Raw genomic sequence first — 11657 nt, forward strand, 5'->3', positions numbered from 1 at the left:
GGGGGGGGGGGGGGGGTTGAACCTGCATAGCTTTACATCTTTTCAGGTCAAGACGGCTATTTATATGGTGTGTTCGCCTCGCTTAGCCTAACCAAACATTTCAAGAAACAAGTGAGATCCACAGGGCATAAAAACATGTTATTATCATCTCTGGTCTAAAATAAATGCCAACGTATGATGGACAGAGATGAACTTTCAAAACACGTGAAAAAATGATATGAACAGATCATCATCCTTCTCCATTACTATAATGTTATAAAATCTCGATAGCATACACTCAGAATAAATAATGTTCAAATAAGTGCACTGGTACCTAAATGACAAGTAAACAGGAACGAAAATGGTACAAGAGAGAAGAGGCCCACGCATGGAAACAAGATCAAGTCATATGTTTAAAAGCACAAAGAAACTTGTCAAACGGACAACCAAGTAACCGGCATAATCTAGCCAAAACAGTACTGTTTACTACCCTTGAACTGGAGAAAGAGTCATACAGAGACTCGCACACACCCACATAGACACGCACACACATACGCAGCTCTCCTGCGTGTTCAAGAAAAAAAAACTACCCTAGAACTGAATACTGTTCTCCAATTTGTCACTGAAACTTTGCATTTCTCTATCTACCACTGTCTGGTAAGGAACTTGGTTTCCTTGTCATTCTTCTCAGGCCAAACATGGTTGACCACTTTACAGATGTAATGGTAATAGCAAAGAGGACTAGTTTACCTGTCTGTCTTCCAATACTACTCACTCCCATAACTATCATCATCTTTCCTACGTCTAGCAGGATTTCCAGGACCACCATGCCTCTTCTCTTCAATGAAAAAAAAATCCCACAATCTATTCTCTGATCTTTCACTGAGAGTTTGGATTTCTCTATCTTTCAAATGTTCTGTAAGGACCTCGTTTTCATGTCACTTTCATCAGGTCCAACATGGTTGACCACCATCAAAACTTGACAGCAACAAATTTACCAGTCTACCAATTTCCTCTTTACTACCCTAACTATTACCATTTTCCCAATTCTAGCAGATCAGGTAGTTTAAGTAAAGGATGAAAAACTAACGATGGCCAATGAACATTGACCTAACACTAACAGAGGTGGCACCCTAAATCCATAATGAACTAGTGATAAGAAAGAGAAGTGCCAAAAATTATCTGGCAGAAGAGAGCATCGTTCTCCTTGATTGGAAAAGGAAAGCTTTTGCACCTAGTAAACATTCTGCCAACTACTCAAAACACAACAGACAAATTACAACAAAATATAAAGAATCTAGAACTAAAGATTTTCAGAAAAACAAGTTGTATCTAATAACACTCAGCTTACCCATGGGTCACTGTGAACAGAGATAACATGCATATAGCCCTCTCAAATAACAAGTACACCAAAACTACTTTAAATAAAAATAGACACTGTTGATTGCTCCAGTGTGCTATTTGTTTTCCTAACCATGAGAGAATATCATGGTGATCTAATGTTCATTAAAAGGACATGAAAAGCTTGCATGAAATGACAACCTTCATCTAGACTCAAATGTTTCAGGGATAACTAATCAGCCTAATGGAAGAAATTTGATCGTCTTCAAAAGCAGCATAGATGTTATTAACAATGCTAACCCCAATAATAAGGAAGCACTTACAACACAAAGAAGCTGTCTTTTACTAGGATTTTCAGTCCCATTGTTACCAAATTTAGCTTCTAAAACAGCAATTAACGCAATATTATCCTGCATGGCAGAAAAATTATTAGCAGAATACTTAGAGATAAGGTAATGACTAACCATGAAGTATGTAAAGTATATTCATAGTTTTCAAATTGGTTGTACCTTAACCAAACGAGTTAGAGCCAACTTCTTTTGGGCAGCAGGAATAATAGCATCAGTTAAAGACTGCGCAGCCTTATTAAACTCAACCTGCAAAGAACGAAGTCCAGAAAGTATTAGAATGCTGATAATCCCAAGGACCACAAAAATACTAAAGGCACACACCTCATATTTTTTGACATGAGAAAATCTGTCCCTTCGGAAAAAAGTAGCACAACCATCAATTGCTTGAGGACTTCCTGCGTACACCTGTTAGAGCAACAGTTATGAAATTAAGCATGATATCATACTGTGGTTTTACTGCAAACAAAAAGAACCAGACAAACCTCCGTTGTCCTTTTTTTATAAAGTGCTTGATATCCATGTTTATCAAGCTCTGGTGCAAAAAATTCTTCAAAGTGATTATTTTGTACCTGGAAATAGTAACATATAGATCACCTTCCGAAACATAGGAATGTAATGTTTTTATTTTATGTTAATTGCTATGAAAATGCTCTCTCTATTCTCTCTGAAACATCGATCATATGACAAGTAACAATTGTCGGTGTCATTTATATGGGTTGGGAATTCAAAGGAGGATGTAGCACAATCAAGTAGCAAAGACCAAAGAATTTAAAGCAAGTTCAGAAGGCAGACAGAGATGTTGTGATAATACTTCTCATTCAAAAGAAAGATGCTGAAATAATATCCTACCACACGCCAAATTATTGTTCTAAGTTCTAACCTCTGCAATTTTTAGTTACTCAGAAATAACATAAGAGTAACTGACAGTATCATGAAGCAATGGAGCAATTTTTAAGGAGCTAGAAACTCTGAAGTCATTTATCACAAATTGGCAGGAACAAAACAACATCAATTGGTTGTTAAGATCATCATGCTAAATATAATAGTTGCAATTTACTAAAAATTAAAGAAGTAGTTCAGATCATTCAACTTCAAATATGAAAAATAAAAAACACATATACCTCCTGAAGACAGATAATATCAGCATGGTAACCAATAATTTCACGCAGTAAATTTTGTCTTCTGTAAGCCCATGAAAGTGCCCAAGTTGGACAATAGCTGTATGTATCACTTGTTGCGTATGTATCAGCGAGAATATTGTAGGACAGCACAGTAAATGTCCCAAACGAAGTGGTTCGGTTATCTAAATCAAAATGCCCCATTGCATCAGCAGCATTCACAGGGATCAAGCGACGTGGAGTGGGGGTTGGTGCTGGGATCACACGGGATGTCATGACCGAAGTAGGAGCTCGCACAGTCCCCCTTGTTTCCAAATCCACAACTACACATTCAAATCTTAATACATGCCCAATATCATCAGCAGTTGCTGTATATGTTCGTGAGCGTCCCACTTCGAACCAAGTTTCACCGGAACTCTTTTCAGTGCCTGTTGGATACACAGGTGTAGGTCCATTATTAACACCTGAACTCTGCGAAAGATTTGGTGTTGAACCAGACAACGCAGCACTAATAATCCCTGAACTCGAACTGCCACTGCCAAATTTGCCAAATAACTCCTCCTCTTCTGTTCCATTTTCATTTAAAGCACTAATAGCACGTTCGTGCAGAACCCTGTGGTGTTGCCAGGCATCAGAGAAGCACTTAGCAGAACAATGGTAGCTCTTAGCAACAGGAATTTTTGATTTCAGACACCCTATACACTGAAGCGTTGCTTGTTCTGTTGGGTGTAAGCTGCAGACAGCGGCTCTTCGATCACTTTGTATGCGGTACCTTCAAGGTAGGAAAATCAATATTCAGCCATTCACGGGTATTGTCGAAAAAGTTCAAAACTGTGTTAGCGGAGACTAAGCAAGAAACTATGGGTCCCGTGAATGAAAGATTATTGTAAGCCGTGCACTGTATGGAGACTCCACACTATAACAGGAGTTGATTCATAGAGAAATGTTCAGCCAGTACATCAATTTCTAAACAATGTTCAAGCATCCTATAAATACCAGACTGTTGAAAGCACCATAATAAGAACATAGCAACAGCAAAATGAACCTTAAGCATCCACCAGTCAATATGCACTACTGCAAACGACTATACCATACTCATAGATGAAGTTGGAATCAGTAAGTAGGCTATACTGGTAAACGAAACATGCAGAATTTCAAACTCATCAAATTACTAATGATTTTGCAGATATGATATTTATCTAACAAGAGCCATAATGAGTTTTCGAACTAGTTATGTATCTATGAGCACAGAGTAAAATCACACAACCAAAAAGAAAAGATCATTTTGAACAATCTGAATCTTAAATTTTTCATATTTCATATACCTAACCAGAATGTAAGATGTGCTAAAAATTGCTAATAATTCATTCATTCTGGACACAGTCAAGTATTGGAATGGTGAAACCATTAAATCAATCAGCTTGCATTCAATTAGCCGCTCCGATGAACAAACTGTGCTAGGTTTACTATAAATTACCCTGCAACTGAAGAGATAGAGGTTCAAGGCGGGCTGCTTACCACTTGTAGCGCATGAAGTACCCATCAACGGGAGAGGCCTCAGACACGTCGTCGGTCAAGATGCCGCCGTCGGGGCGCCGCACGAGCACGTACGGCGTGATCTCACATCCAACGATCGGGATCTCCGACGGGAGGTGCACACGCAGCACGGTCAGCATCCTTCCCCCAGGGGCGGGCTTCACCTGGGTCATGGGGGTTCAGCTGAACCCCCAAATTCTCGAAAAATCAACTCCGCCCGCACCTCGATTAGGTACGGGAACTGCTACGATGCCAACAAGAATCGATCTTGCGCGCCGAAGAAGACGAACCCTATCGAACCAAAAAATGGATGGATTGGATTGCGTTAGCAGGGTAACACCACGCGGCACACAAAATCGACGACTAACCGAATCTGAATGGAGAGGAACAGGGATTTGGGTTTGATTGAGAACACAACCAAATCCTCCGTCACATCGGAGGAACCCATCCGAGCAAACAAGGATTACTAACCAACACGAGAAGAAACCAGTCGTCGTCTAGATGGCGATGGATCTCCGGCTCCGCTAGACCGATAGAGGAGCAGCGGGCGGAGGAGCCCGCGGAGGGGGGAAGGGGCCAGCGGCGGCGGGGCTGTGCTCGGCGGCGAGGCTTTGGTGGGTTAAAGCCCTGCTGCGTCCATTTGGAACACTTGAGGGGAGTGTGGGACCAAGGACCAAGTCTGATTGCAGCAACACGTTAAATTCACACAATCATATTTCACACTCATATTATTCAAAAAAACATTATTTTACACTCATGAATCATGATACATAAAATGGCACACGTTCGTTCCTAATAAATTTATTAAACACGCTATCAAATCAAATGTGCCTCATGGATATATTCAGCAGTCATTCTCTCTCGGTGTAATCCACCGCCTCAACTCACATTTCTTACTGGATAAAGAACAAATCGTGATAGATCTTACCATGAACCATCTGAGGTGTAGCTCATGTTGTGACAATATAAAACTTAACAAGACTCAAAAGATTATGTTGGATTGTGACAATTACCTTCAGATTAAACTGTATAAGGACATTATTTTTTCTCTCTCCCTCTCTCTTTATGTATGATACTCCCTCTGTCCTAAATTGTAAGTCATTCCATGAATCTTGGAGAGTCAAAACATCTCAAGTTTGACCAAAATTATAGAGAAAAATATAAAGATTTATGACATCAAATAGATATACTATGAAAATATAATTGATAAAGAATCTAATGATACTTAGTTGACATCATAAATGTTATTATATTATCATATAAATTTGGTCAAACTTAAGATATTTTGACTCTCCAAGATTCTTAGAATGACTTACAATTTGGAACGGAGGGAGTAGCCACCAATACTTGAATGTTTGTGCTACGGACGTGATATTATGTTGGAACTGCAGCAATGTCGCAAGAAGCGCTAGCCCTTTCCAGCTGAGCGATCGCCGATTGGCCGCGGCGTGAGCCGTGCCACTAATGAGAAAGCCGACCGCGACCAAGTGGCGATCGCTCCTCGGCGGCGGGCACCTCCTGCCGTGCCACTAAGAGCAGCCACAGTGTGCCTTCACAACTATGCTTGAAATTCCTCTCTCTTCACCGGGCATCGGTTTGGACGCTGCAGCGGCCGATGCTTGAATCAAAAAACCTGGCATCGGATTCGATCGGATACTTGGATTGGTGCAATCGGGGCAGCACATGCCATCAACTCCATGAGATCGACGCGCAACCTCCCCTAATCGATGAAAGCGCTCGCGCGGGAGAGCGTATGATCATTGCGGCCTTTGCTTCGTTCTCAGAGTTTGGACCCGTCGTTCCTGCCCGGGCACACGCGTCGCTCACACTCAGGTATATTTTGCTTTCGGGGAGATGAGACGATCGGTCAGGATGATAGCCTAGCCTACTTGCCCCAACACTGACCGCCCGGGCGAATCATCATCGCATTTGCTGGTGCCCGGGGATTATTGTCATTTCGATGGCTCTTGTTTTAATTTGGACCTGCAGAGTGCAGGACCAGGCTACGGCTACAGGTCGCCGGGCAGTTCGCTTCTGCAATCCTGATGCACTTATAGATGGTTTCATGCATGCCCTCGAGGTCTGATGCTTGTTACTGTCTTCTTCAGGGAACACGTGCTAGAGAGGCGCAGTGCCATAGAGAGGGACATTGTGGTTGGATTCATCTGTTGTGGAATGCATGGGGCTGCTACTGCGCTAGTGGTGTTGCAGTTTGAAGTTTGAACAAATAAAAGGAGCGGCGGCCGGCATGGTTGTTGGTTTATGGGTGGTGAAAAGCTGAACCAACAAATGCACTCGTGGAAGCAACTAACCTTTAATTTCTAGAGCTCTTTGGACTTGACAAGACCGTAAAAGAGGCCAAAACCATGGGCGCCTACATGAAAACCCAACAAAGTTCAGACGACCAGCAGCACATACCACTGCATCTGCATGCAAAGAGTAGCTAGCTAGATACTGATGATGAAGCGTCTGCAATTGAGTTATCTTCTTTGTGCTAGTCCAAACACACGACTCAGAACGCACGGGCCAACCACCCGGAGCTATTCGATCGTCCTGCCTCACGATCGAGCTAGTCTCGCGCCATGAATTCGCTCCGTGCACGCGTCAGGGAATTTGCTTGGCCTTGCCATTCTGCTCACAGGACCACGCCGTGTAATTTTCACTCGGATTCTCAATCCGGCCGATGCACGAAAGCGATCATGGCATACTTGACTACTTGAGCACGTACGTACACTCGCTTATTCTATTTCCAGAAATGGAAGGTCCCGGATCGAATCGTACGAGCCCAATGCAAAAAAAAAAGTTTCAAAAAACGTGATGAGTAGTAGTAGTACGACCACTGTTTCACCATGGCCGGAGATGGAGGTTTGCAGCTAGCTCCACGATGATGTGGATCCTCCAAATCCTTTCCGCCCTTTTACCGCTCACCAACCAACCGTTATGCTGTCGCCCGCCCTCCCCGCGCGCCGCGCAGCCCACATCATCACGTACTCACGTCGCGCGCCGCTATAAAACACCCCCAGCGCAACAAACTCGTTCGCAGCCACGGCCAAGAGCCCAAGACACGACGCCGCGCGCGAGGCAGCTGAGCTATACCACAGCGCGATCGATGGCGTCGGGCGTCGGGGAGCCGCCGTTCCCGGCGGTGGACAAGTGCGACGCGTCGCGCCTCGGGACGGAGTCCACGGTCGCGGCGGACCTCGACGGCACGCTGCTCCGTTCCCGGAGCGCGTTCCCGTACTACGCGCTCGTCGCCTACGAGACGGGCGGCGCGCCGCGCCTTGCGCTGCTGCTGCTTCTGGCGCCGCTGGCGGCGGCGCTGTCCCGCCTGGCGTCGTCGCCCGCCGCGGGGGTGCGGGTGCTGGTGTTCGCGGCCACGGCGGGGGCGCGCGTGGCCGACGTCGAGTCCGCGGCGCGCGCCGTGCTGCCCAGGTTCTACGCCGCCGACGTGCACCCGGCCGCGTGGCGCGTCTTCGCGGCGTGCGGCGGGGGCAGGCGGCTGGTGCTCACCGCCACGCCGCGGATCATGGCGGAACCGTTCCTGCGGGGCTGCCTCGGCGCGGACGCCGTCGCCGGCACGGAGCTCGCGACGTGGCGCGGGCGCGCCACTGGGTGGGTCGACGCGCGCCGGGGCGTGCTCGTCGGCGAGAGGAAGGCTCAGGCGCTCAGGGAGATGGTCGGGCACGGTGAGATGCCGGACGTCGGGCTGGGCGATGGGAAGTCGGATTACGCCTTCATGCGCATCTGCAAGGTCACATCATACTAACTAACAAAATCTTGGCACGTATTTCAACGTTAACGAAGCAAACACTGTGCATACCTAGCGGGACGGCGTTTTGTCATCGTAAAAGAAAAACAGAAAAGGTAATGTATATACGTGTGTTAGGGGGTGCTTGATACTTGGCTAAAGTTCCGAGTCACAACAGATGTTTGAATGCTAATTAAAAGTATTAAATATAGGTTAATGATACAAATAATTGCATAAATGAGAGCTAATTCACAAGATGAATCTATTAAGCCTAATTAATTCATAATTAGCACATTTCTACCGTAGCATCACATGTGCTAATCATGAACTAATTACATTTAATGGATTCATCTCGCGAAGTAATCCTCATTTATGCAATTATTTTATTATTAGTCTAACATATTTCTAATTAGCATCAAAACATCCGATGTGACCCGGGCTAAACTTTAGCCAAACACCCCCTAGTCTCACCAGCAATCTATTTTGGCCACTGTCGGGTCGGATTGGCATCCTGCATATTCAACTCGATCATCCTCGCTCTAAAGTTTCTTCAATTCTGACCTACTTCCCGTTGAGTTAGGGTTTGAGATTAGGGGTCACTGAAGACTTGAAGTTTAGCAAAACTAGAGTAGGATTGCCAATGCTAGGGCGATAGGAGGAGCGGAGGCGGCAATAATAAGGAGACTAGATTAATTCTCTGCATGTTTTCTCCTCAACCAATTTGCTACTATAACCTTTTAAGTGCATTTACTCGCAAAAAGGTGAAAACCTCGTCCTTTACAAAAGTGATGATTGCAAGCGTTTGACCTAACCAGTTCGAAAACCTTGTTGAGTCGTCACACACACATCCATTTAGCATGAATAAATAGATCGTAGTATCGTACAAGTCTGTACATGTAAATGGATTAGTTTAGGTAAGCAGGTCATTACTGTACTTGGCAAACAACTTTACCTTCTTAAACACAGATGGCTTCTCTATAATCATGCAGGAGGCCTACCTCGTGCCGCGGACGCCGGTGGAGGCCGTGCGCGCTGACGAGCTGCCGAAGCGGATCGTCTTCCACGACGGCCGCCTCGTGCAGCGCCCGACCCCGCTCGTCGCGCTGCTCACCCTGCTGTGGCTCCCCGTCGGCCTCCTCCTCTCGCTCGTCCGCGTCGCCGCGGGGGCGCTCCTCCCGATGCGGTGGCTCCACGTCGCCTTCCACGCGCTGGGCGTACGCGTCGTCGTGCGAGGGTCGCCGCCGCCGCCGCCGCGCCACGGTGGCGGCGCGACGGGCGGCGTGCTCTTCGCCTGCTGCCACCGCACGCTCCTCGACGCGATCTTCCTCTCCGTCGCGCTCGGCCGGCCTGTGGCCGCCGTCACCTACTCCCTCTCCCGCCTCTCCGAGTTCCTGTCCCCGATCCGCACCGTGCGGCTCACCCGCGACCGCGCCGCCGACGCCGCCACCATCAGGACCGTGCTGTCCGAGGGCGACCTCGCCGTCTGCCCCGAGGGGACCACGTGCCGGGAGCCGTTCCTGCTGCGGTTCTCGGCGCTCTTCGCCGAGCTCACCGACGACATCGTGCCGGTGGCGTTGGAGTGCCGGATGAGCATGTTCCACGGCACGACGGCGAGGGGGTGGAAGGGGATGGACCCCTTCTACTTCTTCATGAACCCGAGGCCGGTGTACACGGTCACGTTCCTCGACAAGCTGCCGGCAGACCTCACCTGCGGCGGCGGTAAGTCCAGCCATGAGGTGGCCAACTACGTGCAGAAGGTCATAGCCTCCACGCTCTCGTACCAGTGCACCGGCTTCACCAGGAAGGACAAGTACAGGGAGCTAGCCGACAACGACGGCGTAGTCCATGCCAGGTAAATAAACACCACCGAGAAAGAGCGCGTCCTTGCTTGGTAAAGACAGATCAGTTGTATATGCTGTATAAGTTTTAACTTCACATTGCGTGATAATTTCGTTTCAAAAAAAAACATTGTGTAGTAATAATCTGGGCTGGTGACGCTGATATGTGATACAAATCGACTACTGGACACTACATCACGAGGTGCATCTACGAAAGGGAACAGAGTGGGTGTTAGGACTCCTTGCTCTTTGACCATCCGTCCCCAAAAGAAATTGAGGAAAAATCCTTCCCAAATTTGGAACGGTGCCGATCATCACCATCAGAACTCGGAGAGGGACGTGCAACCTCCTTAATCAAAGCACTATACTCTCCTTCCGTCCCATACGATTGCTTCTCAAGATTTCTTCAACCCATTTAAGATTGCCTTCGGTTGCTCGAGAATTTCCACCACCATTTCCACACCCTCTCTCTGTCTCAGCATACACATCACTTAAGAATTACACGCTCAACGACACTAGCTTTGTAAGAAAATCAACAGGACGTCTTATAAAATGATGTATATATTATCCTCATAATGATGAAGAAAATTAAAGTGCATTGATCAGTTGGAGAAGGACAGGGTATGGGGAGATGATCTCACTGGATGCTACACCGCCACAGAAAGGGAAGTATTGGACCGAGGTGTTGCGGCCTGCATGACATCCATGGTCGTCCTCGTCCAAAATACTATCCCAAAACGCAGTGCCAACAGCTGAACCCTATTCGGAATGGCACCAGTACTATGCATGTTCACAGACCTTGCTTGTAGTCATTCACAATGCATGGAAGCTATTCCATCGCAATCTTGGACGTGCCAAACTGAGAGGCGTACTCGCATACGGCATACCGTTTCATGGCGTGCAACTACTTACAACGTGGACTCTCCCAATTGAATACTTCCATCTATCGACCGCTCACCAACTAACTACGTCGCAAGCTGCTATATAATCCCTGAACAAACTCGTTAGCAACCATGCTAAGTTGCTAACAGCACCTAGCTAGCATAGTAGCACTACCAGAAAAAGTGAATTTACTACCGGTTGGGAACTCCCCTCTAGTACCGGTTAGCCAACCGGTACTAGTCAATCGGTACTAGAGGGTACCCCCTCTGATTCCGGTTGGAATAACACCTCCTCCTCCTCAGCTCCCTCCTCCTCCGCCCTCCCCACGCCGGCCCCCTCCACCCTCGCCTCCTCCTCCTCCTCCCTCTGCCCCCCTCCGCCTCCACTCGCCCCCGCCGCCACCGCATCCTACAGATCTAGAGAGAGAGGGGGGCGCGCATCCTGCCATCCCGCCGCCGCCGCGCCCCCCTGCCGCTGCCGTGTTTTGCCCCGCCGGCGCTCCTCACCCCAGGCACGAGGTGAGGGGCGACCGGAGGGGGAGGTGTGGGGAGGCCGAGGGAGAGGGCACGCTAGAGGGAGGGAGGGAGCCAGTTGCCGGTGGAAAAGAAGAGCGGGAGGGTGAGGGGTGCGGCACCGGTGGAGAAGAGGAGCGGGAGGGAGAAGAAGGAGGGAGAGAAGAATGGAGAGAAGAGGAGCGGGAGGGAGGGAGAAGAGGGTGTTGTGTTGTGCGGAAGAGAGGAAAGAAGAATAGAGGAGAGAAGGAGGAAGGGATCAAAGGAGATAAGGCATTGCGCTGTGCTGTGCGGTGGCAGAAGAGAGAGGAAGAGCTAAAAATTCAAAGTCCTGTTATTCATTTCTTCTGTGC

At 47.6% G+C, this 11657-nt stretch overlaps 2 protein-coding genes across 2 annotated transcripts in view; one reads left to right on the top strand and one right to left on the bottom strand.

Annotated features, from left to right (window-relative positions):
* Nucleotides 1-4985, bottom strand: part of LOC101780952 (carbon catabolite repressor protein 4 homolog 1) — a 6823-nt gene extending 1838 nt beyond the window's left edge. Inside the window, exons 1-7 of the mRNA XM_022829799.1 lie at nt 4796-4985; nt 4307-4615; nt 2792-3560; nt 2153-2239; nt 1992-2075; nt 1830-1916; nt 1560-1730 (exon numbers count right to left, since the gene is read on the bottom strand). Coding sequence (XP_022685534.1) covers nt 1560-1730; nt 1830-1916; nt 1992-2075; nt 2153-2239; nt 2792-3560; nt 4307-4497 — 1389 coding nt within the window. The 5' untranslated portion in view covers nt 4498-4615; nt 4796-4985. The remainder of the gene's footprint in view (nt 1-1559; nt 1731-1829; nt 1917-1991; nt 2076-2152; nt 2240-2791; nt 3561-4306; nt 4616-4795) is intronic.
* Nucleotides 4986-7373: 2388 nt separating this feature from the next.
* LOC101782556 (glycerol-3-phosphate 2-O-acyltransferase 6) lies at nt 7374-10498 on the top strand. The gene is made up of 2 exons (XM_004985524.3): nt 7374-8075; nt 9062-10498. Exons 1-2 carry the CDS (start codon nt 7434-7436, stop codon nt 9926-9928), a joined length of 1509 nt encoding a protein of 502 aa, XP_004985581.1. The 5' UTR covers nt 7374-7433; the 3' UTR covers nt 9929-10498.
* Nucleotides 10499-11657: the final 1159 nt, after the last annotated feature.

This window comes from Setaria italica, chromosome IX (assembly GCF_000263155.2).
Source record: "Setaria italica strain Yugu1 chromosome IX, Setaria_italica_v2.0, whole genome shotgun sequence".
NCBI classification, from domain to species: domain Eukaryota; kingdom Viridiplantae; phylum Streptophyta; class Magnoliopsida; order Poales; family Poaceae; genus Setaria; species Setaria italica.